Here is a 27,481-nt window from a genome sequence, read left to right as displayed (position 1 = left end):
TGTAAGCTCGTTGTGGGCAAGGTATGTGTTTATTTAATGTTGTACTCTCCCAAGTGGTTAGTTCAGTGCTCTGCATACAGTAAGTGCTCAATAAATGTGATTTAATGAACAAAAGAATCTACTACATGAATCTCTACTACTACAAATGAGTCTCTTGGTGAACTCATTCGCTCTCACGGCTTTAACTAACATCTCTACGCAGATAACACGCAGATCTACATCTCTGCCCCGTCCTCTCCCCCTCACTTCAGGCTCGCATCTCCTCCTGCCTCCAGGATGTCTCCACCTGGATGTCGGCCCGCCAGCTAAAACTCAACATGAGCAAGACTGAGCTCCTCATCTTCCCTCCCAAAACCGGTCCTCTCCCAGACTTCTTTATCACAGTGGATGGTACGACCATCATTCCCGTCTCTCAGGCCCGCAATCTCGGTGTCATCTTTGACTCGTCTCTCTCGTTCACCCGACACACCCTATCTGTTACCAAGACCTGCCAGTCTCTCCTTTACAATATCGCCAAGATCCGACCTTTCCTCTCCACCCAAACGGCTACCTAACTGCTACAGGCTCTTGTTATATCCCGGCTAGACTACTGTGTCAGCCTTCTCTCTGATCTCCCTTCCTCCTCTCTCGCCCCGCTCCAGTCTATTCTTCACTCCGCTGCCCGGCTCATCTTCCTGCAGAAACGATCTGAGCATGTCACTCCCCTTCTTAAACACCTCCAGTGGTTGCCTATCAACATCCGCTCCAAACAAAAACTCCTCACTCTAGGCTTCGAGGCTCTCCATCACCTTGCTCCTTCCTACCTCTCCTCCCTTCTCTCTTTCTACTGCCCACCCCGCATGCTCCGCTCCTCTGCCGCCCACCTCCTCGCCGTCCTCCGGTCTCGCCTAAACCCGCCGTCGACCCCTGGGCCACGTCCTCCCGCGGTCCTGGAATGCCCTCCCTCCTCACCTCAGACAATCTAATTCTCTTCCCCTCTTCAAATCCCTACTGAAAACTCACCTCCTCCAAGAGGCCTTCCCAGACTGAGCTCTCCCCTTTGTCCCTTCTGCTCCCTCTACCCCCCTTTATCTCTCTGCAGCTAAACCCTCTTCTCCCCCCTTTCCCTCTCCCCCTCCCCCTCTCTCATCCCACTCCCTCAGCACTGTACTCGTCTGCTCGACTGTATATATCTTTATCACCCTATTTATTTTATTTTGTTTAATGAGATGTACATCACCCTGATTCTATTTAGTTGCCATTGTTTTTATGAGATGTTCTTCCCCTTGACTCTATTTACTGCCATTGTTCTTGTCTGCCTGCCTCCCCCTATTAGACTGTAAGCCCATCAAATGGCAGGGACTGTCTCTATCTGTTGCCGACTTGTTCATTCCAAGCGCTTAGTACAGTGCTCTGCACATAGTAAGCGCTCAATAAATACTATTGAATGAATGAAATGAATCTACTATCCGCTTGGTGTAGTGGATAGATCATGGGCCTGGGAGTCAGAAGGTTATGGGTTCTAATCCTGGTTCCATCACTTGTTTGTGGTGTGACCTTGGGAAAGTCTCTTCACTCCTCTGCGCCTCAATTACTTCATTCCCATTAAAATGGGGATTTAGACTGTGAGCCCCACATGGGACAAGGGACTGTGTCCAACCCAATTTGTTTGTATCCACCCCAGGTCTTAGTACAGTGCTTGGCACAGAGTAAGCACTTTGCAAATATCTTAATAACTCAGTGCATAGTGCTTGGCACATAGAAAGCACTTAACAAATACCATAATTATTGCTCCTTGGGGAGTGAAATCACACTTCTGATCCACCGGGATACTGTTATAGCTCACAGGCTACAAGCATCATAACAAGTCTTTCAGACCAAGATTCAGGAATTGCATAAGTACACAAAAATAAGAGGACATGAGCATTCATGTGTGTAACTCTGCAGATTTAACACTCAGCTGTGGATTAAGAATAAATCTGAAGAAATCTAAAGTTGCAGTCCACAACCTGGAAACCCAATCAATTAAGGGCACTTATTGAGTGCTTACTATGTATACAGCTCAGTACTAAACATTCTGGATGACAGACAAGAGAATCAGGATCCCCACCTTACAATCTAATGAGAAAGGTGGGCATTAAAATAAATACACTAGTAAAGGTTTTCACTGATACAAAGAATCTAAAGCTTCCACCAAATTCTGCTACCTAGACAGCACACACTCTGACATGCCCAGATAGATGAAGTAGAAAACAGAATTAAAACCGAAACAATCCAACACTATTTAGACTCTAGACTGTAAGTGCACTTTGGATAGGGAAAGTATCTGCTCATTTTGTTGTATCGTACTCTCCCAAGGACTTTGTACAGTGCTCTGCACATAGTAAGTGGTCAAAAAATACCATTGATTGATTGTTTGCAGCCAACTTCAAGACTGCAGTGATCCCAGGGCATTAAACTCCATATCAGTTTGAAGGTCAACGAAGCTGTTGTGATGCTCCAATGTTCTATGTGGGTCTGACACCTGGGCCTACTGCACAAGACACATCCGGCTTTCGGAGAAGTGTTATCAATCCCACCTGACATTGCATGGCATCCCTCCAAACTCTTTATGAGCAGGGAACGTGTCTTCTAACTCCATTGCATTGTACTCTCCCAAGTGCTTATTACAGCTCTGCAGATAGTGAGCACTCAATAAATACCACAAGAGCTTAGTACAGTGCTCTGCACACAGTAAGCACTCAATGAATATGATTGAATGAATGAATCATCTCTGGAGGGGCTAAAATGAACGTTTGGGACCTTCTAGACTAGCCAACAATGTTGTTTCCCAGGGAAGCCTTCATTTCTAATGGAGACTCTTTGAAAGCAAAAAACAGAGCCAACTCTTCTCCCAGGATAGAGCATGGACCTGGGAATCGGAAGGACCTGGGTTCTAATCCCAGCTCCACTGCTTGTCTGTTGTGTGCTAGTCAGTCAATTGTATTTATTGAACACTTACTGTGTACAGAGCACAATACTATGCGCTTGGCAAGTGACTGAACTTATCTGTGCTTCAGTTTTCTCACCTGTAAAATGGGGATTCAAAGCTTGTTCTCCCTCCTAATTAGACTGTGTCCAACCTGATTAGCTGGTATCTACCTCAGTGCTTAGTATAGTGCCTGGCACATAGTAAGTGTATAACACAGAAGAAGAAAGAGAAGAAGGAGGAGGAGAAGGAAGAGGAAGGAGAACAACAAGGACAAGAACGAGAGGTAGAACAAGAAGAACAACAACAAGAAAAAGCACAAGCGCTTAAAACAAACGCTTACTTAGACTGTGAGGCCAATGAGAGACAGGGAATGCATCCGACGTGCTTTACTTGTATCTACCCCAGTGCTTAAAACAGTGCCTGGCACATAGTAAGTGCTTAAAAAATACCATTTTAGAAAGAAAAAAAAAACGAAAACAAAAACAAATGTCATAAAAAAATAAACACAAAATTTAAAAATAAAGGAGATCAACTCCAACTTTAACCAAGGTCAGTACCTTATCTACTTAGGACCACAATTTTCAGACAGTGGAAAGGAGACAGCACCAAGGTCTCCTGGCACAAACTGCCTGAATCAGTCATGAGATTTATTGGGCAGTAGGGAGGGTTAGCAAAAGGAAAAATGTCCCTGATGGCATTATCCCAAGAAAAGAGATGCAAATTCAGGGATCCAAGGATCCTGGCCGTCGGACTCATCCCAGTGCCAACTGCAGGCTGAGGTCTGATTGGGAAGGAAAGTTGACTGCCCCACACAAGCCCATCAAGGATTGCTGGCTTCAGAGGGAGCCTATTAGAGTGAAAACTCAGATGGAACGGAGTGAGAAAGCACAAGGCTCTGGGAAAAATCCCTTCCTTGGCATGCTCCAAGTGGTCCAGCAAGTGATTTTGGTGCCTATGAGTCAATATATGGAGATGAGCCAGGTACAAATGAATATGCCATATGCATTTGTAATTTTACAGTTTTGGCAAGTGAACAAGAACAAGAGAAGCCTCCTCTCTCCCGACCAGAGGAAAACGATCAGATTTTCAGGGATTAAAGTTTCCACCAATGAACACCCAGAGACGAAACCAAAAAATTGCCAGTGGAGTCTAGGTAGGAAGTTCCTTTCATCCGGTTTTGGCTCTTTGTTTGAGGCACTTACTAGATAGCTGTTTTTGCAGTTGTCGGACCAAAGCTGCTGTCTGTTGCTGCTGCTGCGTCTGCTGCAAGCCTTGTCTGGGGAACTGCAAAAGAGTAGTGGAAAGAGTGAGAGTGGGTAAACCTCCCCATGACGATTATTATCATTATGGTGTTCGCTAAGTGCTTACCATAGTGTCAAGCACTGTTCTACGCTCTGGGGTAGATACAATGAGTTAATGAGGTCAGGCACAGTTCCTGTCCCACACAGTGCTTACAGTCTAAGTCCCCATTTTGTTTTTAATAGTATTTGCTAAGTGCTCACTATGTGCCAGGTACTGTACTAAGTACTGGGGGAGATACAAGCTAATCAGTTTGTACACAATCCCTGCCCCGCATAGGGCTCACAGTCTTAACCTCTATTTTGCAGATGAGGTAACTGAGGCAGAGAGGGGTTAAGTGATCTGCACAAGGACACACAGCAGACAAGTGGTGGAGCCAGGATTAGAACGCAGGTCTTTCTGACTCTCAGACCTGTGCTCTATCTTGGAAGGAGAGCAGTTGGCTACATCTATTGCTTTCAAAGATCTCCAAAGATGGTCAATTAATGAACGCTATTTATTGAGCACTTACTAGGTGCAGAGCACTGTACTAAGTACTTGGGAGGGTATGATAAAACAGAGTAAGAAGACATGTTCCCTACCCATAAAGAGATGGTGTACAGTATTTTGGTATTTTTGTCATGCTGAAAATATGAAAACGAAAACGCTTGCTGCAGAAATAGAATTGACTGATTAAATTACACCAATCTTGCATCTTCAACCTCCAAGAACAATTAACACTAAGTGGAAAAACACACTGACAACTCTCCATCAATGATCAAATGCAGCATTAGACTAAAAAATCAACTCATCAATCCATAGTACTTATTAATTGCTTACTGTGTACAGAGTACTGAACTAAGCACTTGGGAGAGCACAATATAATTGAGTTGATAGACACGTTTCCTGCCCACAATAAATTTACAGTTTAGATGGGGAAACAGACATTAATATAAGTAAATTACTGGCAAGTACATAACTGCTGTGGGGCTTCAGATGGGTGAATACCAAATACCCAAAGGATATGGATCCAAGTGCACAGAAGACACAAAAGGGAGAGGGAGTCGGGAACAAGATGGCTTAATCAGGAAGGCCTCATTGACTCGATGGAACTCTGTAGAGAAGGGAGTTTTGAAATAGTAGTTCAAACATTTAACATTCTCGACAGGGGCATTTTCTAATACAAAAAAAACCCCCAAAAATGAAATTAACCCCTCCATTCATTTTTCTGTTTCTTATAAGGAGAACAAAATAATCAGTCATTTGTACAATTTGGGTTAAGGATGAGGTGATACAGTCATTCTAAAATGAAGAAGTCAGTGTATTGGGCAGACTGTCTTATGATTCTAAAAAACAAAATATATTATGATTAAGTATATGAAACAGTACATAGAATATGCACCATCAGAAGTCAGAAGTTAGCATCTCCTTTAGAAAGGGAATTTGTGTAACAACTTTGTTGAATTGTACTCTTTCTAGTGCTAAGTTTAGTTGCTCCACTCCTGGTAAGTGCTCAATAAATACCACTGATTCTTTGATTGATACTCAGTTAGTTTACTAAAGGAAGTTTAGAAATAATCTCTTAAAATATGGGACAAGGGAGGGAAGTGACATAATTGAGTTGATTTCAATGAAGCAAACACTTTCTACCACAGTCCAGTCTCAATAGAGAGATGAGGTTTGGATGGAAGGTTCACTTTTTTTCCAAGAGATAAATCAAGAGAAATGAAGGTCAGAAAGTATCCTTCATTGGAAAAACTGGACCTGTGTTCAAATGCTCTCCCTCCTACCTCTCCTCCCTTCTCTCTTTCCACTGCCCACCCCGCACGCTCCGCTCCTCTGCCGCCACTCACCTCCTCATCATCCCCCGTTCTCGCCTATCCTGCCGTCGACCCCTGGGCCACGTCCTCCTGCGGTCCTGGAATGCCCTCCTTCCTCACCTCCGCCAAACTCATTCTCTTCCCCTCTTCAAAGCCCTACTGAGAGCTCACCTCCTCCAAGAGGCCTTCCCAGACTGAGCTTCCCCTTTTCCCTCTGCTCCCTCTCTGGCCCCCCTTCACCTCCCCTCAGCTAAGCCCCCTTTTACCCCTCTTTCCCTCTGCTCCTCCCCCCTCCCTTCCCCTCCCCTCAGCACTGTGCTCATCCGCTCACTTGTACATATTTTTATTACCCTATTTATTTTGTTAATGAGATGTCCATCCCCTTGATTCTATTTATTGCTATTGTTTTTGTCTGTCTCCCCGATTAGACTGTAAGCCCATCAATGGGCAGGGACTGTCTCTATCTGTTGCCAAATTGTACATTCCAAGTGCTTAGTACAGTGCTCTGCACATAGTAAGTGCTCAATAAATACTACTGAATGAAATACTCCTTTTGGGTGACAAAGGTATCTCAGAACTGGAATCTACTACAGATGTCCTTCTCCCCTCAACCCCTCACCCCACTCTGACCAAATCCCTGTCTGCTCACACCTACTGGGATAGACGAAGAGGGAAAAGAGAGTTTTGTTGGGCTAAAGGAAACATTTTCACACAGGGGAAGGTAAAAATGTGGAATTTGTTACCATAGAAATGAATGCAGGCTGGAAATATCAGTAGGTGCCAAAAAGGATTGTATAAATCATAAGATGAGGATTCCACAGTGCATTTCTAAAAGGAAAGTTAGGGATGTGGCAGGCAAAGGGGAGATGATCCATCCAAAACCATAAGGATGAATGTACGGAAAGACAGCTATCACATAGTTTCACTCAGCATCTTGTCGAACACGATGCTGAGCTGGATCAGTCAGTCAATCATATTTATTAAGTGCTTATGCAGAGAACTGCCTAGTGGCAAAAACCCGGGCCTGGGAGTCAGAGGTCATGGGTTCTAATCCCAGCTCTGCCACTTGTCTGCTCTGTGGCCTTGGGCAAGTCACTTAAATTCTCTGTGCCTCAGTGACCTCATCTGGAAAATGGGGATTGAGATTGTGAGCCCCATATGGGTCGGGGACTGTGTCCAACCTGATTACCCTGTATCTACCCCAGCGCTTAGAACATTGCTTGGCCCATAGTAAGTGCTTAACGAACACCATAATCATAATAATAATAACGAGTTCTTGGGAAAGTACAATATAACAAAGGCATTCCTTGCCCACAGTGAACTAACAGTCTAGAGGTGGAGACAGACAATAATATAAATAAATAAATTAGGCTGCTGAGGGGCTGTGGGAGGTGAATAAAGTGAGCAAGTCAGGGCAAGGAACAATTGGTCTGCTCCATTCATTCATTCATTCATTCAATAGTAATAATAATAATAATAATGTTGGTATTTGTTAAGCGCTTACTAGGTGCCGAGCACTGTTCTAAGCGCTGGGGTAAACACAGGGGAATCAGGATGTCCCACGTGGGGCTCACAGTCTTAATCCCCATTTTACAGATGAGGTAACTGAGGCACAGAGAAGTTAAGTGACTTGCCCACAGTCACACAGCTGACAAGTGGCAGAGCCGGGATTCGAACTCATGACCTCTGACTCCAAAGCCCGTGCTCTTTCCACTGAGCCACGTATTGAGCGCTTACTATGTGCAGAGCACTGTACTAAGCTCTTGGGATGAACAAGTCGGCAACAGATAGAGACAGTCCCTGCCGTTTGACGGGCTTACGGTCTAATCGGGGGAGACGGACAGACAAGAACAATGGCAATAAATAGAGTCAAGGGGAAGAACATCTCGTAAAAACAATGGCAACTAAATAGAATCAAGGAGATGTACAATTTATTAACAAAATAAATAGGGTAACGAAAATATATACAGTTGAGCGGACGAGTACAGTGCTGTGGGGATGGGAAGGGAGAGGTGGAGGAGCAGAGGGAAAAGGGGAAAAAGAGGGTTAAGCTGCGGAGAGGTAAAGGGGGGATGGCAGAGGGAGTGGAGGGAGAAGAGGAGCTCAGTCTGGGAAGGCCTCTTGGAGGAGGTGAGTTTTAAGTAGGGTTTTGAAGAGGGAAAGAGAATCAGTTTGGCGGAGGTGAGGAGGGAGGGCATTCCAGGACCGGTAATGATACTGCTTATGTTGTTTAGTAATCTGAATTTTTGGCTGGATTTAGGTTTGTGGGAAGAACTGTGGTTGAATTTGGGACAAGTTAGAAGCTAAGGAAATTCAAGTCCGTTACGATGCGTACTAAACCTCTAATACATCCCCATAGAAACCTCCTCAGGTAAGATTTAATCTGCAGAGATTTTCCAAATGATTTAGGCCCAGAGAAGCAGACACAAGGTACACGCACAATTATGGCTAGAGGACTGTAATATGGATTCATGATCTTAGGTAGCTGTTTCTATGAAAACAGAATAACATCTGCTAGCAGAAAGTCATTCTGACCACAAAAATAAAAAACCTCATACCAAATGTTTTTTTTTCTGTATTTCTTGGCTTGGTACCTTTCATCATTGTACTCTCTTGGTCAAGAACCAGTGCTCTGTGTTTCACAACATGGCAGAGAATGCCAGAATTTGGACCCAATGCATTTAAAAATATAACTCCACATTTCTGAACTTCTGAGGAAAAGTTCTAATGTCCTCAAGTTCTACTACTGAATTCGTTCTATCGTATTTACTGAGCACTTACTGTGTGCAGAGCACTCTACTAAGTGCTTGGGCAGCTCTGAGGCATTCAGTCTGCCACTTAGTAGTAATAGTATTTATTAAGTGCTTACTGTGTGCACAGCACTGTATTAAGCACTGATAAAGCGTATTTAGGTTTTGGGGGACCAAAATGGGTCTTAGTTCTTCTGCAGTCCTCAATTCTGGGAGTATATAGGCAAGCATTAGGGAAGCAGGGAGTCCTAGCCCATGGACTAGCACACAGGAAGGTTGTTCTGTGGACCCAGATAAATTCATTTTCTCTGTTTCAAATAACAATAATAATAATAATGTTGGTATTTGTTAAGTACTTACTATGTGCAGAGCACTGTTCTAAGCACTGGGGTAGATACAGGGTAATCAGGTTGTCCCACGTGAGGCTCACAGTTTATTCCCATTTTACAGATGAGGTAACTGAGGCACAGAAAAGTTAAGTGACTTGCCCACAGTCACATAGCTGACAAGTGGCAGAACCGGAATTCAAACCCATGACCTCTGACGCCCAAGCCCAGGTTCTTTCCACTAAGCCATGCTGCTTCTCACCGAAGCACCGTGACACCAAGAGTTCAAGACAGGCAAGGGCCAGACTCTCTATGAGTTTTCTATCTCTCCAGGAGAAAGAAGGAAAGAAATCCATTGCTTTACACAGCTTCTAATTGCTTCCTGTTCATGTAAGGGAATGGGCAGGGAATGTGTCTGTTTTATTATTATACTGTACTCTGCCCAAGTGCTTAGTACAGCACTCTGCACACAGTAAGCACTCAATAAATACCACCAATGGACTGACTGGTTTTGTGGCTCACAGTATTCTGCTGTTAGAGACCTCATTCCAGAACCTGGACTTAGGTTCTAGGATGCTGAAGTTGTGATTTTTTTTGTACTTTTTAAACAACCCAATGACCTCTTTTGGAGCACACATTTCACATGAAGTCTCTTCTTTTTGTTTCGGAAAGTTCTCCTTTCTTATGTTTCAAGTCCCAATAGAGAAAGGCAAAATACCTGATTCACAAAATCTTTCAAGTCAGTCAGTCGATTATATTTATTGAGTGCTTACCGTGTGCAGAGCACTCTACTAAGCACTTGGGAGACTATAATATAACAATAAACAAACACAATCCCTGTCCACAAAGAGCTATAAGAATGACTATCATTGGAAAGTTCCTGGATTGGTAAGAGCTCTCGATTTCCATGAGGATCCTCAATGGACTATCCAGAGGGAGGATCAGAAAAGGCTCTGAAGACTGCAATCATCATCCCAGGGGAGTAAATCATTCTGAATTTCTGGACTTCAAGAAAGAGAAAATTCCTCAGGCTGGATATCTCCAGTCAGGTTAAAAAATTTTTTTTTTTCCTCGAATGATTAAATATAGTGGAGGTACTAGGAAATACTTTTAAAATGAAATACATAGAAGTCCAAAGGCATATTATAAAATGAATCATACAAAAAAAGAGCATTTATAACTCATTAATAAGTGCTGACAATGACAAATCATAGTAACATTTTCAGGAGAGAAATGCAATGCACATAAAATAACTGCAGGGTATAAATGCTTTTTTTCCCCCTAGGAACATCCTAAATTTCTTTGAGATCTCATATATCACATGTGCTTCCAGCCAGATCCAAGGGCATCGTGTTCATTCCTCTACAAATGTGAGGATTGCCGAGCCCAGGGTTATCCTTTCCATTTTTATCCATCATCATGGGCAAAATAGTGAAGTGGTACAGCAGTGGTAGAGGGGGAAGGGGAGAAAGGAGGAAGAGGAGGAGGAGGAGAAAGAAGGAGGATTAGGAAGGGAAGGGAAAGAAGACACACAGCTTCTTGCATTTTGTGGGGGGTAGGGAGTCAATATACCTGGTTCTTGGTTCTAGGGTGGAAATCCTAGAGAAACACACTCACTTTTCTAAAACCTGTGGGAAGCCACCCCCCTCCCATGTGTTTCAGCTGCTGGGGTGATGAGTGGAGGTCACTGCACCTCAGGCACTAAAATTACCTTTTTCAGGGAAAAACACGTTTCTTTAAGTACAAGGAGACCACCTTCACATCTTTTTTTTCCTAAGTGAACCCCCTCCCCCCACTCCTGGGTAAATCATAGCATCAACATCCCAAAAATGAAGTCAGAAGAGCCTGGCTCTCCAAATCATAATTTATTCATCTTTGAAAAAACTATAATGTCACTAAGAGGTACCATCTCCAAAGGGGTAAACGAGGCCATTAATTCCCATGACTTAATTATTAAGCACTTACTATGTGCTAAGTGGTGAGATCTGACATAGGCTCTATCTTACCTGACACTCGGTCTACCTTGTCCCCATTTTTCAGATGAGGAAATTGAGCCTCAGGGAAGATAATAATGATGGTATTTATTAGGCATTTACTATGTGGCAATGACCAATCTAAGCAATGGGGTAGATACAAGCTAATCAGGTTGGATACAGTCCCTGTTCCACATGGGGCTCACAGTCTCGATCCCCATTTTACAGATGAGATAACTGAGGCACAGAGAAGTGAAGCGACTTGCCCAAAGTCACACAGCAGAGAAGCGGCAGAGTAGGGATTAGGACCTAGGTCCTTTTGGCTCCCAGGCCCAAGCTCTATAAGTGATAAGTGACTTGTCCCAAGTTGCACAGTAACTCTAGCTCCTGTGGAGGAGCTGGCCCTGAAACCAAGTCTCCTGATTCCTAATCCTGTCCTCTTTCGACTAGGCCTTGCTGCTTCCCCAGTGGGCATTAATAATGATAATGATAATCATAATAGTAGTATTTATTAAGTGCTTACTATGTGCCAGGCATGGATCCAAGCGCTGGGGTAAATACAAGCTAATTAGCTTGTATCTAATCAGGTTGGACACAGTCCCCATCCCACATGGGGCTCACGGTCTTAATCCCCATTTTACAGAAGAGGTCACTGAGGCATGAAGAAGTGAAGTGACTTGCCCAAGATCACACAGCAGACAAATGGTGGAGCTGGGATTGGAACACAGATCCTCCTGACTCCCAGCTCATGCTCTATCCACTAGGCAATGCTGCTTCAAGCAAAACACATACTTTATGCCCTCGAGCAGCTGACCATCTACTGGGAGAGACCGATAAAAAAGATTTATAGATAGTAGAAACAAATATAGGCCTTTATGAGAAAATGGCACCCTCCAGGATATGGTGGTAATATGTACCTTGAAAATGTGGGTGTATTGTGAACATTCACATTGTAGGATATATTTTCCCAGAGAACTAAATGCAAGTAGCATTTAATAGAGTATAATAAATGAAGTATAATAAAGTAGCATTTAATAATCAAGCATAAATGTACCATTCTAGAATTAGTCCCAACAAAAAGATCAAATCCTAAAATTTAAGCAAATTATCCTTATATCACTCCCCATTGCTCCTGGGTCCCTTGCCTTCTCTCCCACTATTCTTAGGAACTATCTTATAATTGTAATTATAATTGATATTAAGCACTTACTCTGTGTTAAAGACAGTACCAAGCACTAAGGTAGATATTGGACATGGGCCCTGTCCCACATGGGGATCAAAGACTAAGTAAAGGGAGTAGGATTTAGTCCCCATTTTAAAGATGAGGAAACTAAGGCAGAGAAAAGTTAAATAAATTATCCAAAGTCGCATGGCAGTCAAGTGGCCAAGCCAGGATTAAAACCCAGGTCCTCTGACATCCAGGCTTGTGTACTCTTTCACTAGGCCATGGTTTTTGACCTCATATGCCCCACCCAGATCCCCGAAATGCACTGGATCAGAAGACACGCACTACTAGATTTTCTTGGGCAAAGTGACAGGCACTGACAGTCACTGACAGGCACAGTCATGGATACAGTCTTACCTTCAGTATCATCGTCTTCACACCAGAGGTCAAATCATTAGGATAACCTCCCATCAATGAATTTACAGTTACACCAAAACTGATGAAAATAACTTAAATACTATTTACATAGTTTGACTTGGAGATGAGATGGTCTTGATTGACAGGGCAAGGACAGAGTGAAAGATAAAATCATCAAAAATTTACCCCATCTAACAAGGTTCCTGGGCAGGGTGGCCAGGAGGGAGAGACAATACACCCCCTGCACCTCTAAGCTGACATGCTGATGGAAAGAGGCGATAGTTAATCAATCACTCAGTCATATATATGTGAAGAGGTTACTGTGTACAGAGCACTGTACTAAGCATTTGAGAGCATACACTATAACAACAAAGAGAGACATTCTCTGCCCACAACTAGCTTAGTGTAGAGGTTGGGAGACAGATATTAAGATTAATAAATAAATTACAGCTATGAACATAAGTGAGGTGGGGCTGGGAAGGGGGACGAATAAAGGCAGTGAGTCAGGGTGATGCAGAAAGGAGTTGGAGAAGAGGAAAGAAGGCCTTAGTCAGGGAAGGCCTCTCGGAGGAGATGTGCCTTGACTCTGAAGTAGGGGAGAGCAATTGTCTGTCGGATATGAGGCAGGAGGGTGTTCCAGGCCAGAGGCAGGGCATGGGCGAGGGTTGGCAGTGAGATAGATGAGCTCGAGGGGCAAAGTGAGAGGGTTAGCATTAGAGGAAAGAAGAGTGTGGACTGGGTTGTAGCAGCAGAGTAATGAGGTGAGATAAGAAAGGGCAAGGTTATTGAGTGCTTTAAAGCCAATGTTGAGGAGTTTCTGTTTGATGTGGAGGTGGCTATATTATAAAGGAATGGGGGCCCAATGTTCAAATAGCTATGGGTTTTGCAGGTTAATTCTGCCCACACCTGTTGCAGTGGAGGCAGAAGGCTTCTTCATACTGTCCACCCAAACTCCTCTGCCCTTCCCCTCCCAACCTCTGGGGATGAGAGGACAGCGGTGCTTTCGTTCCTGCATCACCAGAACTAAATAGTAGAAGGGAGGCTTTAGGCTTGTAAGATGAAACTTCACTTCCTGTATGGGGTGTCTCAGATTTTCTGACCACTGGGGCGTTGGCATTTCAAATTGCACCCTGTGGTTTAACCAGGAGGTCATTTTGGGGATGAAGAGGGAGGGAGGGCATTCGAGGCCAGAGGTAGGAGGTGGGTGCGAGGTTGGCAGGGAGATCGACAAGCTCTAGGTGCACCTGATGGAGTCTTTTTGACCCGTTAGCTCTGTGAAGCCCAACCCCTTTCTTCTCCTAAAACCCTGTCTCTCTCCCACTTCGACCCTTAAATTGGAGAGTAGGCTCTGCTTCTCCCAAATGCCTTAATAATAATATTCATATTTGTTAAGTGCTTACTATGTGCAGAGCACTGTTCTAAGCGCTGGGGGAGATACAGGGTAATCAGGTCGTCCCACTTGAGGCTCACAGTGAATCCCCATTTTACAGATGAGGTAACTGAGGCACAGAGAAGTTAAGTGACTTGCCCACCGTCACACAGTTGACAAGTGGCAGAGCCGGGAGTCAAACCCATGACCTCTGTCTCCGAAGCCCAGGCTCTTTCCACTGAGCCACGCTGCTTCCCTGAGCCACGCTGCTTCCCTGACTCTCGTATTTCATTTTTTCATTTGCATAATATTTTTTTATTTTTGCTATTCATCATTCATTAATGAAATAATGAAATAATGCCTTCTGACTCTCCCCAAGGCTCCATTTCTGTGAGCATCAAAGCACAGTCTGCACCCAGCCTTGCCAACGGCCTGCTTACCAAAGGCTGCTGGGTCTGCATCGCTTGAAGCCCGAGGGTCTGCTGGCTCTGCTGCTGCTGTGGTGGCGGCGGCGGAGGGTGGGGCTGAGAAGCTTGGGGCTGCGGCGGCTGTGGCGGCGGCTGGGCTGGCTGGGGCTGGGGCTGGGGCTGGGGCTGTTGTTGCTGCTGCAACTTAAAAAAAAAAAAATCAGTCACTGCCACCCACGGATAATAATAATAATTTTAGTTTTTGTTAAGCGCTTACTATGTCCCAAGCACTGGTCTAAGCGCTGGGTAGATACAAGGTAATCAGGTTGTCCTACGAGGGGCTCACAGTCTTAATCCCCATTTTCCAGATGAGGTAACTGAGGCACAGAGAAGTGAAGTGACTTGCCCAAAGTCACACAGCTGATAAGTGGCAGAGCCGGGATTAGACCCCATGACCTCTGCCTCCCAAGGTCATGCTCTTTCCACTGAGCCACACTGGCTGGCTTTTTCATTCTCGAGAGATGAAGTAATCAGGCATTGTGTTCTCCTTCAACCTCTCTGTCTCCAGTGAACTGCTCACTGGCCATACTGTGATAGGAAGGATTGTTTTCACCTTCTAATAATTGTAGTGTTGTTGTTTGTTTGTTTTTTAAATGGTATTTGTTAAACACTTACTAGGTGCCAGGTACTACTCTAAGCACTGGGGTTGGACACATGGGGCTCATAGTCGTAATCCTCATTTTGCAGCTGAGGTAACTGAGGTCCAGAGAAGTGAAGTGACTTACCCAAGGTCACATAGCAGACAAGTGGCGGAGCCAGGACTACAATCCAGGTCCTTCTGACTCTCAGGCCCCTGCTCTATCCACTATGTCATGCTGCTTACTACGTACCAAGCCCTGTACTAAGCTCATATAAAATAAGCAGATTTTGTATCCCTGTCGCCCACGCAGCTCACAGTCTAAGAGAGAGAGAACAGGTATTATATCTGCATTTTACAGATGAGGAACCTGAGTCACCGAGAGGTGAAATGGCTTGCCCAAGGTCACCGAGCAGGCAATTGACAGGATTTGAGCCCAGGTCCCCTGAGTCATGGTCTAAGGCTCCTTCCAATTTGCCCCACTGCTTCTCCACTCTGTGGCTTTTTACATTTTGCTCGCATTGGGTTGCACTGCTAGCAGGGACTGCTTGGCTAATGGCTCTTGTTCCATTTCACAGGCCAGTTACCCAACACATTTTTCAAAAGCAACTCTGGTAATGAATCTGTTTGCAAATAAACATATACAACTGACATTAAAAATCTTCCCTCAACTATTACCTATAAGCAAGAATATGAAAATTCCTATCGATTAGTATAGGAAAGTAATATGCCTTGGAAATTTTTCTTACATAAAGGGAAGCAGATTACCAAAATTAAGTGCAGATATCCAATCACACCACAAAAATAGAAGATTAAGAATTATTATGGTATTTGTTAAACTCTTAACTATGTGGCAGGCAACATTCTAAGCGCTGTTCTCCATCTATACTCACTCCCTCCATGAACTCATTCGCTCCCACAGCTTCAACTATCATCTCTACGCAGATGATAGCCAAATCTACATCTCCTCCCCTGTTCTCTCCCCCTCCCTCCAGGCTCGTATATCCTCCCGCCTTCAGGACATCTTCACCTGGATGTCCGCCAGCCACCTAAAACTCAACATGTCCAAGACCGAGCTCCTTATCTTCCCTCCCAAACTCTGTCCTCTCCCTGACTTCCCTGTCACTGTGGACGGCACTACCATCCTTCCTGTCTCACAGGTCCACAACCTTGGTGTCATCCTTGACTCTGCTCTCTCATTCACCCCACACATCCAATCCATCACCAAAACCTGCCGGTCTTACCTTCACAACATTGCAAAGTTCTGCACTTTCCTCTCCATCCAAACTGCTACCTCGCTGGTACAAGCTCTCATAGTATCGCAAATGGATTATTGCATCAGCCTCCTCTCTGCTCTCTCATCCTCCTGAATCTATCCCCACTCCAGTCTATTCTTCATTCCGTTGCCCGGATTATCTTTCTACAGAAACGCTCTGGGATGTCACCAGCCTCCTCTCATAATATCCCGGCGAGATTACTGTGTCAGCCTGCTCTCTGATCTCCCTTCCTCCTCTCTCTCCCTGCTCCAGTCTATTCTTCACTCCGCTGCCCGGCTCATCTTCCTGCAAAAACCCTCTGGGCATGTCATTCCCCTTCTTAAAAACCTTCAGTGGTTGCCTATCAACCTCCGCACAAAACAAAAACTTCTCACTCTAGGCTTCAAGGCTCTCCATCACCTTGCCCCTTCCTATCTCTCCTCCTTTCTCTCTTTCTACTGCCCACCCCGCAGGCTCTGTTCCTCTAGCGCCCACCTCCTCACCGTCCCCCATTCTCGCCTATCCCGCCATCCACCCCTGGGCCACATCCTCCCGCGGGCCTGGAATGCCCTCCCTCCCTCCTCACCTGCACCAAATAATTCTCTTCCCCTCTTCAAAACCTGACTTAAAGCTCACCTCCTCCAAGAGGCCTTCCCAGACTGAGCTCCCCTTCTCCCGCTGCTGCCTCTACCCTCCCCTTCACCTCTCTGCAGCTAAACCCTCTTCTCCCCCCTTTCCCTCTGCTCCTCTGCCTCTCCCTTCCCATCCCCTCAGCACTGTACTCGTCCACTCAACTGTATATATCTTCATTACTCTATTTATTTTGTTAATGAGATGTACATCACCTTGATTCTATTTAGTTGCTATTGTTTTAATGAGATGTTCTTCCCCTTGATTCTATTTATTGCCATTGTTCTTGTCTGTCTGTCTCCCCCGATTAGACTGTAAGCCCATCAATGGGCAGGGACTGTCTCTATCAGTTACTGATTTGTAATAATAATGTTGGTATTTGTTAAGCGCTTACTATGTGCCGAGCACTGTTCTAAGCGCTGGGGTAGACACAGGGGAATCAGGATGTCCCACGTGGGGCTCACAGTCTTAATCCCCATTTTACAGATTAGGTAACTGAGGCACAGAGAAGTTAAGTGATTTGCCCACAGTCACACAGCTGACAAGTGGCAGAGCTGGGATTCGAACTCATGACCTCTGACTCCAAAGCCCATGCTCTTTCCACTGAGCCACGCTTTAGTACAGTGCTCTGCACATAGTAAGCACTCAATAAATACTATCGAATGAATACCCTCCTCAAAAACCTGCATGGTTGCCTATTAACCTTTGCATGACACAAAAACTCCTCACTCTTGGCTTCAAAGCTCTCCATGACCTTGTCCCCTCCTACCTTACCTCCCTTTTCTCCTTCTACAGCCCGTACACTCCACTCCTCTGCCGCTAACCTCCTCATGGTCCCTTGTTCTCGCTTGTCCCGCCGTCGACCCCTGGCCCACATCCTACCACTGACCTGGAATGCCCTCCCTCTTCACATCTGCTAAACTAACTCTCTTCCCCTCTTCAAAGCCCTAGTGAGAGCTCACCTCCTTGAGGAGGCCTTCCCATATTGAATTCTACCTTTCTCTCTGCTCCTCCTCCCCTCTCCATTCACCCTCCTTCTGCTCTTCCCCCTTCCCCTCCCCACAGCACTTGTGCATATTTGTATATATTATTTATTCCTCTATTTTGTTAATGATTGCATATATCTATGATTCTATTTATCTTGATGGTATTGATGCCTAACTACTTGTTTTGTTTTGTTGTCTGTCTCCCCCATTTAAACTGTGAGCCCGATGTTGGGCAAGGATTGTCTCTATCTGTTGCTGAACTGAACATTCCAAGTGTTTAGTACAGTGCTTTGCACATAGTAAGAGCTCAATAAATATGAATGAATGAATATAAGATAATTGGGTTGAACACAGTCCCTTTCCTACACAAGGGTCACGGTCTTAATCCCCATTTTACAGATGAGGTAACTGAGGCACAGAGAAGTTAAGTGATTTGTCACAAAGTAGAGAAGTTCCAGAGTCAGAATTAGAACCCATGACCTTCTGACTCCCAGGCCCATGCTCTATCCATTATGCATGCTGCTTCTCTGATACAGCAGATTAGAGAAAGCACCAGACTGGCTTCTGTCTATTGCTTGGTAGCATTTATTGAGCACCTACTATAGGTAGAGCATTGGACTATGCAGTTGAGACGGTACCATAGTGACTATGTCCCGGTAGCAGTAATTGTATTTATTTAGGGCTTACTACGTGCACAGCACTGCATTAAACACTGGGAGAGTATATCTAGGTGGGCAATAGATATGATTCCTGTCCTTTCAGAGGCCCACAGTCTCAACCACATACTTCTTTCCCAGTACTGATTGCAGGACTTTGCACACAGCGGATACTTAATAAATATTACTTCCATTACCAGAGAGTTAGAAGACACATTCCCAGACTTTAAGGAATTCATAATATAGTCTACTGGGAAAGAACACGGGCCCTAGAGGCAGGAGACCTGGGGTCTAGTCCTATGTAGCTCTCTCACTGGCCCACTGGGTGACCATGGGCAAGTCAATTAACCTCTCTATGCTTCATCATCAGATGAAGATAAAAATCCCCTCCTGTCCTCGACAGGGGCATGATTTTGGAAAAACTACAGAAAACTCTGTAATTATCTCCCAGAAAGATGCCGCAGGATGAGGACACGTAATTATCTTTGGTTGAGTGACACAACACCTCATTCTTTCCATGAGTGAAGGACACATGAAGCCAGATTGTGGTCTCATCTTTCACACTGAAACTGTAGCCCATTCAATGGTATTTACTGAGTGTTGTGCAATCAATCATATTTATTGAGTGCTTACTGTGTGCAGAGCACTGTACTAAGTGCTTGGGAGAGTACAATAAAACATAGTTGGTAAACACGTTCTCTGCCCACAGTGAGTTTACAGACTAGCAGGGGAGACAGACAATAATGAAAATAAATAAATTACAAATTTTTATATAAGTGCTGTGGGACTAAAGGGATGGTAATTAAAGAGTGCAAATTGAAGTGCAAGGGTGATACAGAAGGGAGTGGGAGAAGAGGAAATGGGGTCATAGTTGGTGAAGGCCTCTCAAAAGAGAAGTGCTATTAATAAGGCTTTGAAAATGGGGAGAGTGATTGTCTGTCAGATATGAAGAGGGAGGAAGTGCCAGGCCAGATGCAGGATGTGGGCAAGGATTATTGGCGAGATAGATGAGTTCAAGGTACAATGAGTATGTTGGCATTAGAGGAATGAAGTGTATGGCCTGGGCTTTGCAGCAAGAAGTCACTTAAGTAGGTAGGAGGGAGGAAGGTGAATACTTTAGAGCCGAGAGTAAGGGGTTTCTGCTTGATGGTTAGGTGGATGGGCAACCACTGGAGGTTCTTGAGGCATGGGGAAACATGAACTGAGCAGTTTTGTAGAAAAATGATCCAGGCAGGAGAGTGAAGAATGGATTGAACTGGGGAGAGACAGGAAGCAGGGAGGTCAGCAAGGAGACAGATACAGTAATCAAGGCAGGATAGGACAGATGGTTGAAATGAAGCGGGAGCAGTCTGCAACGAGATGAAAGGACACATTTTAGCGATGTTGCTAAGGTTGAACCAACAGGATTTGGTGACAGATTGAATATATGGGTCGAAAGAGATAGATCAGTTGAGGATAATGCCAAGGTTATGGGTATATGAGACAGAAAAGATGGTAGTGTTGCCCACAGTGATGGGAAAGTCAGGGGTAGGACAGAGTTTGGGTAGGAATATGATTGACCTTTCTGTGGGATATCCAAGTAAAGATGTCCAGAAAGCAGGAGGAAATATGAGACTTAAGAGGAGGAGAGAGACCAAGGCTGGAGATGTAGATTTGAGAATCATCTGCATAGAGATGGCAGCTGAAGCCATGGGAGCTAATGAGTTCTCCAAGGGAGTGGGTGTACATGGCAAATAGGGGAACCAGGACTGAGCCTTGAGAGACTTCTTCAGTTAGGAGGTGGGAAGCAGAGGAGGAGCCCATGAAAGAGACTGAAAATGAGTGGCCAGAGAGTTAGGAGGAGAAGAAACCAGGAGAAACCAGGAGAGAACAGTGTCGGTGACGTCAGTTTTGGATGTTTCCAGGGGAAGATAATGGTCAACAGTATCGAAGGCAGCTGAAAGGACAAAGAGGTTTAGGATGGAGTAGAGGTCATTGGATTTGGCAAGGAGTTCATTTTGTGACTGCAGAGGGCAGCTTCGATGACGTGTAGGGGGCAGAAGCCAGATTGAAAGGGGTCAAGGAGAGAATTGGAAGAGAGGAAGTAGAGGGAGCAGATGTAGACTACTTGCTCAGAGAATTTGGAGGGAATGGTAGGAGGAATATGGTGCAATAACTGGAGTCAGTAAGTTGTATTTACTGAGCACTAACTGTATGCAGAGCACTGTACTAAGTGCTTGGGAGAGTACAATGCAAAGATAAACAGACACTTTTTCAGCTCACAATGTGCTTACAGTTTAGAAGGAGAGGTGGGATCTAGGAAGATTTTATTTTAGATTGGAGAGACATGAGCAAGGTTTCATGCGGGGGAGAATAATAATAATGATGATTATGGTATTTGTTAAGCGCTTACTATGTGTCAAGCATGTCCTAAGCATTGTTGTAAGCGCTGGAGTAAATAAAAGGTAATGAGCTTATCCCACGTGGGGCTCACCGTCTTAATCCCCATTTTACAGATGAGGTAATGAGGCCCAAGGTCACACAGCTGACAAGTTGCAGAGTCAGGCTTAGAACCCACGTCCTCTTACTCACAAGCCCATGCTCTTTCTACTAAGTCATGCTGCTGCTCCACTAAACCTAGCTGAAGAAGCTACTGGAGAGTGAACAGTCAAAGACTGAGGTCAGGGAGGGAAGAGGAGAGGGGGAGAAGCATTTTAATAAGGTGTGAAGAGATGGGGACAGAGGCACAGGAGAAAGGGCTGAATTTTGAGGGAGGGCAGGAGATTTCCTCTTGCTGGGAAAGATGGGAGAATTGAAGAAAGAGCAGAAGGAGGAACTGGAGTGGTGCTGGGGAGATTTTAGGGAGATCACACCGATGGTTTCAATTTTCTCCATAAAGGATGTGGTCAGGTCATTAGGGGCAAGAGATGGGGAAGGCTGGGGGACAGGGGGTTTGAGGAGGGAGTTAAAAATCTGAAATCACTGAGTAGGGCAATGGGCATGGGAGTCAATAATGATGGAGAAATAATGTTGCCAGGCAGAGGAGAGGGCAGAGATGAAGATGAGCTTGAAGTGGGCAAGGATAGCCTGATAACTACTTCCCTGTACTAGGTGTTTGGGAAGTACAAAATAAAGGTGAGATATGTTTCCTGGAGTTTATAAGCTACCAAGGGAGGCAAGCAAACATATTTACAACTAAAGTGGTCAAAATAAATCAACAGGGTAGACAAATATTCATGAATGTGAAGGAGGATGCATATAAATTCACAACAGTCAGAGTTGGTTGAAGGGTTGACATGGCTCAGGGTGCTGGAAATTAATTGTGGAAAACTAGTTGGATGAGGTGGGATTTAAGGAGGGATTTGAATGTGGGGAGAGCTGTAGTCAATTTGATGTGAGGAGGGAGGGAAGGAGTTCCACGCCTAGGAAACAGTGTGAGCAAGGGGACAGAGTCAGGGGAATAGTGAGGTACAGCTAGAAGGTTGGCTTGGAAGGAATGAATGAATCAATCTGTCAATGATATTTACAGAGTGCTTACTGCGTGCAAGACACTGTTCATTCATTCATTCAATCATAGTTTTCCACAATTAATTAATTGTGTATGTTTAATACATACATTGTTCCCCCTCTAGATTATAATTTTGTTGTGGGCAGGGAATATGTCTCTTTATTATTGTATTGTATTCTCCTGAGCATTTAGTACAGTGCTCTGCACATGGTAAGCACTCAATAAATGACTGACTGACTGAATGAATGAATGAATGTATGTACAAAGTATGTGAATGAAGACAAGTTTGGGAAAAACTGGTGAAGAAAGCAAATAAGTGAGGTAGGGCAAGATGGTGGAGAGCTTTGACTGGCACTCTCTTCTCTGGGTACTGAAATCAATCAATCGATGGTATTTACTGAGCACTTACTATGTGCAGTACACCGATAATAGTAAGGATAATTTGGGTACTTGCTAGGCAGTTACTATGTGCCAAGCACTATAGTAAACAATGGGATGCAAACAAGAAAATTAAGTTGAATAGACACTGTCCCACATGGGGCTCACAGTCTTAATCCCTATTTTACAGATGAAGTAACTGAGGCACAGAGAAGTGAAGTGATTTGCCCAAAGTCACACAGCAGATGAGTGGCAGAGCTGGATTAGAACCCAGGTGACCTGGATTAGAATCCAGGTCCATCTGACTCCCAGGCCCATATTCTATCCACCAGGACACAGAGGGGAGAGTACACGACAAAATAATTAGCAGACTAGTTACCTGCCCATAATACACTTACACTCTAGAGGGGGAGACATATCAATATGAATCTATAAACCAAAAACTGGCATCCAACCACACGCTTCCGATGAAAACCCCATTTCCAACAGGACCCGCCCCCCCAAACCCAACACACACACCTGAAGGAGCCTTTGCTGCCGAATTTGCTGCTGTCTCTGTCTCATCTGATCTTGAGGCAGTGGCACTGAGTTTAGGTTTGGATGCGATGTGGTTGTCGCTGTCGTGAGCACAGCATCAAGTCCCCCTCCCACCAGAGGGCTTGGCTGCAAAGGCTGGTGGGTCAGTCTAGAAAATAGAAATAGGTTTCACAGTTGATTGATCAGATTTCATGATGGATCGTTTTTGGGTTGCGATTGGAACATTTGTACCTCTGAACCCCCTTGGTGGGAAACACACTGCAACTGGGTGAAATAACATGGCTGAGTAGAAAGAGCAAAGGCCTGGGAGTCAGAGGACCTGGGCTATTCTGGCTCTGCCAAATGCTTCCTGTACGACCTTGCCACTTAACTTCTCTGTCTTTCACTTCTTCTGTTCTTCCTTCTGTGAGCCCCATGCAGGACAGAGATTGAGTCCAACCTAATTCATTATATCTACCCCAGCACTCAGAACTGGGTTTGACACGTAGTAAGCATTTAACAAGTATCATAAAAATGACCCAAAAAACAAAAACTGCATAGGTAAAATGGCATGAAATTCCATGTGCAAAAATCAAAAAAAATTACAGTCACCTCAAAGACCCTTATTGAGGGAACTAGAACAGGGGAACAGGGTGGGTCTACTTGTGTTCTTATGAATCAGTGGAAAAGAAAATATACTTATTAAATTATATCTTTCTGCAAACTGAGCCTGGTGGACTGGCATCACAATTATCCCTTGGTCCAGAGGGAGCAGATTGGAGCCCCAGGTGTCCCCAGTAATAATAATAACAGGTCTTTGTTAAATGCTATGTACCGGGAACTCTACTAAGCACTAGGGGATGGGGAATACAAGCAAATTGGGTTGGACACAGTCCTTGTCCCACAGTGGGCTCACAAACCTAATCCCCATTTTACAGATGAGGTAACCACGGCACAGAGAAGTGAAGTGACTTACCCAAGAACACACATCAGACAAGTGGCAGGGCCAGAATTAGAACCCAGGTCCTTCTGACTCCCAGGCCCATGCTCTAACCATTAGGCACAGCTGCTCCTCCTTTGCTCTGGTGCAGTTAACTGGACTAATAGAAGATGCCCCTGCTTGAGGAGGTGCTTGCTGTTATAGACTAAGCCAGATTTAGCGACTTGCCAGTTTAGGTCAACCCTGATTTTGATGACTGAGGTTGTCAAGAGGTAGGATCAGGTCCTACACCGCAATTTGTCAAAGGTTGACTTTTAAAAGACTGTACAAGCTTAGTCTCTCCTCTCTGCTTTTCCAGTAAGTGAAAGCTAAGTGAAAATTCCTTACTGCCTAGTGAGTTGGGTGACATAGGATAAAAAAACGAACATCGCTAAATTGTTTTAGGATTGACGTTAAGCAGACTCAGCTCTAAATTCCATTTCAGAGTTGGAATCTGGGCTACAGAGTTCTTGAAATTGAATGTGGAGATTAGGACTGTCAGAACCTTACCGCTGGGGGCCCGTCAGAGGCTGGAGGTAGGCTGCAGCCTGCTGCTGAATGTACCCGCTCGGTGGCTGCTGCTGCATCTGCCTGAGCCTTTCCATGAGTGCGGGACTGGAATGCGAGGGAGGATACGCTCTGGGATTATAGCCAGGAGAAAGGACCACGCCTCCGGTCTGCTGCTGCTGCTGTTGCTGCTGCTGAGGCTGCAGGGGCATCTGAGTGCCGTACATCGTGTATCCATGGGGCATGGACTACAGAACACAGGCCGAGACAGAGCACATCCTGTCAATGATCACTTTCCCGACCTCCAGGACAAGGTCGGCTGGACACCCTTGAAACATTGGTTTAATTCTCAACTGCCAGTTGCCAATCTTAATTCTAAATGAATATCCCCTCTCTCCATATTTGGACTAAATTGGTTTATGGTGAGAAACCTCATATGACTGTGCCAGCTGTGAAGACAGTTGATCTTTTTTTGCCCTAACAATCCCGGAAATTTAACTTTGATCTACACTGAGACCCCATGTGAGCCAAGTAACTTTTAAATGCTTTTAAAGGCTTGATGGGGAACAACTCTTTAGGGACTGAAGCATTTTGATAACCATTATCATCCACCATCAATATTCTGCATCTACTTTGAGGTTTTTATCCAAGAATCACAAATGATTTTCAACATTTAAAATTCACTCATCCTTAGAACACCCAGCATGGTGCATTTGGTGACCACTTTAAGCCAGATTTATTCAAAGGAAATAATGCTGTTGTAAATCCAACTATTGAAAAATGAAAAACTATCAAATGAACTGAACTGAACAAAATCGCTATTGATTTTTCCTCTGGGTAGCTCTCTCAAATCCTAATACCTATCTCTCTCCCTCTGGTCCCTAGAAAACATGGGGGTAGGCAAATTACTTAATGAGGTCAGAAATCATTTATTGACCCTTGCCAACACTTACACAGCCATAGATAAGAAAAGTCAAGCAGACTGCCCAAATTCACTCAGCAAGCCAGACACTGACCTGGGTGAAGAAAGCAGGTCTTGCAGGACTCCAAGATTTTCAACCTCTTCAAGTCAACTGACTCAAGGTTTCACCTGAGGTACACACACCTCCCTTTCAAGTATGCTTCCCCTAACTGGGATTCTCTCTACCCAGACACCCCCCTCAGCCTATCAACGGTATTTATTGACTGCTTACTATGTGCAGAGCACTGTGTTAAGCACTTGGGAGAGTACAACAGAATTAGCCTAAACACACACACCCTTCACTGTCACACATATCCAGAATTACACACCAGTGTTGATCTCCTGGGAAACAGAGAGCAGCAGCATAGTCAGAGCAGATGTCAAGAGAAAACAACTCCACCAAGACTCACCCCAAGACTCAAAGACTGCAACATTGAAGAAGGCATTTTCTTCTCATCTTCTTCTGCAAATTCCTTGCTGAACTCCATCTCCAAAGTTTCCATTATAGAGCTTCATTGTTTGCCATTCTGACTACACTCTCTATAGTGTTTTAATATACCCCACAGAATATACTTACCCTTGGTTGAAAACTAGACCATCTAAGCCCCTAAATCGCTAGTGCACTGACAAATACATTTTTAAAAAATGCAAACTACCTGGGCTTGCTGCAACCCTGGATACTGGGAAAGCTGGGAAGATGGTCGAACTTGTTGAGCAAAAATAGCAGCTTGGTCTATTGGCTGGCTCTGAAAAACAAACCATATGAAAACTTAGCATTTCTGAATGTTTGCTTTACTCTTCTTTCATCTGGTCATCTATCCCAACAACTCATGCAGTAAAGTGTTGCTGAATGAATGAAATGTACACCTTTCCAACTTTCCTCTTCCAGGACTATATTCTGGTAAAATAAAACTTTGGCCCTTTATTTTCTTGTCTCTTACTATGGCTACAGGCCTGCAGCTGGTCTGGTGGAAAAAGTACTTCTTCTTGTAGTTAAAAGACCACGGTTCTAGTCCCGATCCTGCCCGTAATTAACCAATGTAGGAGAAGCTCACACATGGATTTCTCAATGTGCTGAACCCTCAATTGCTCCTGACAATCTACGCCCCAGCTGAAACAAAGTTAGCAAGGACAAGAAAGCACAGGTGAGGCTGCGACAGCCACTTTTACTATAATTGATTCCGTCGCTCAAGGTCTCAATCTTGAAGAATCAGGACTAAGTCCACCCATTGCTCCTGATGGGACATGCCATCATCACTACAGATGTACAGAGTTGAATTTTGCTCAGGAAAATCTCTAGTTTAGTCCAAAAGGGGCACAAAGACCTACATCCATACCCACATAGAGTGGGAGAAATAACTGATTGATTTGCTCAGCAAATATGTCCTGGAGACTATTTGGCCAAGGGTAAAGAGGTAAATGCCTGGGAGTCAGGTTCCAATCCTGGCTCTGCCCCAGCCTGCTGTGTGACCTTAGGCAAATCACTTAACTTCCTGGAAACTCAGTTTCTTTAACTAAAATGGGGATGAAAAACCTATTTTCCTACTTTCTTAGAATGTGAGCTCCATGTGGGATAGGGACAGTGTCCAGCCTGATTCACTTGTTTCTACCCCTGTACTTTCAAAAGGGCTTGAAACATAAGTGCTTAACAAATATCACAAATATTAGACTCACTGTTGTATTATTGTTGTTATTATTAATAAACACTAGGAGTACAACAGATCCTGTCAGGGAAAGAATCTCTAAAGACCTAAACTTTAGCCACGGAATCCCTCCTTGAGAAATAGATCTGAATATAGGTGGCCTCACATTTCCTTATTCAATTTAAAACAACTTTTAGAAGTAGCCACAAGAGGACTAATTTCACCTCGAGAAAGAATAGCTAAAAGGGAAGAAGAAATCATCACCATAAATAACTAACGATGAAAAAGACACATTGACCTTTATCTACAACCACAATCACAATGCAAAATTGCTTCTATCTCTCTGATCTCAAGGGACAGAAGGAAAGGCTTTAAATGAGGTATCAACTA

At 44.4% G+C, this 27,481-nt stretch overlaps 1 protein-coding gene across 1 annotated transcript in view; it reads right to left on the bottom strand.

Moving 5' to 3' along the window:
• Positions 1 to 27,481, bottom strand: part of MED12L (mediator complex subunit 12L) — a 521,479-nt gene that overhangs the window by 5,254 nt on the left and 488,744 nt on the right. Inside the window, exons 39-43 of the mRNA XM_039912671.1 lie at positions 26,105 to 26,194; positions 24,491 to 24,735; positions 23,005 to 23,170; positions 14,489 to 14,596; positions 4,153 to 4,234 (exon numbers count right to left, since the gene is read on the bottom strand). Coding sequence (XP_039768605.1) covers positions 4,153 to 4,234; positions 14,489 to 14,596; positions 23,005 to 23,170; positions 24,491 to 24,735; positions 26,105 to 26,194 — 691 coding nt within the window. The remainder of the gene's footprint in view (positions 1 to 4,152; positions 4,235 to 14,488; positions 14,597 to 23,004; positions 23,171 to 24,490; positions 24,736 to 26,104; positions 26,195 to 27,481) is intronic.

Source organism: Ornithorhynchus anatinus, chromosome 1 (genome assembly GCF_004115215.2).
Source record: "Ornithorhynchus anatinus isolate Pmale09 chromosome 1, mOrnAna1.pri.v4, whole genome shotgun sequence".
Classification (NCBI taxonomy): Eukaryota; Metazoa; Chordata; class Mammalia; order Monotremata; family Ornithorhynchidae; genus Ornithorhynchus; species Ornithorhynchus anatinus.
The sequence above is the reverse complement of the archived record's forward strand: the minus strand, read 5'-3'. Positions and strand labels throughout refer to the sequence as shown.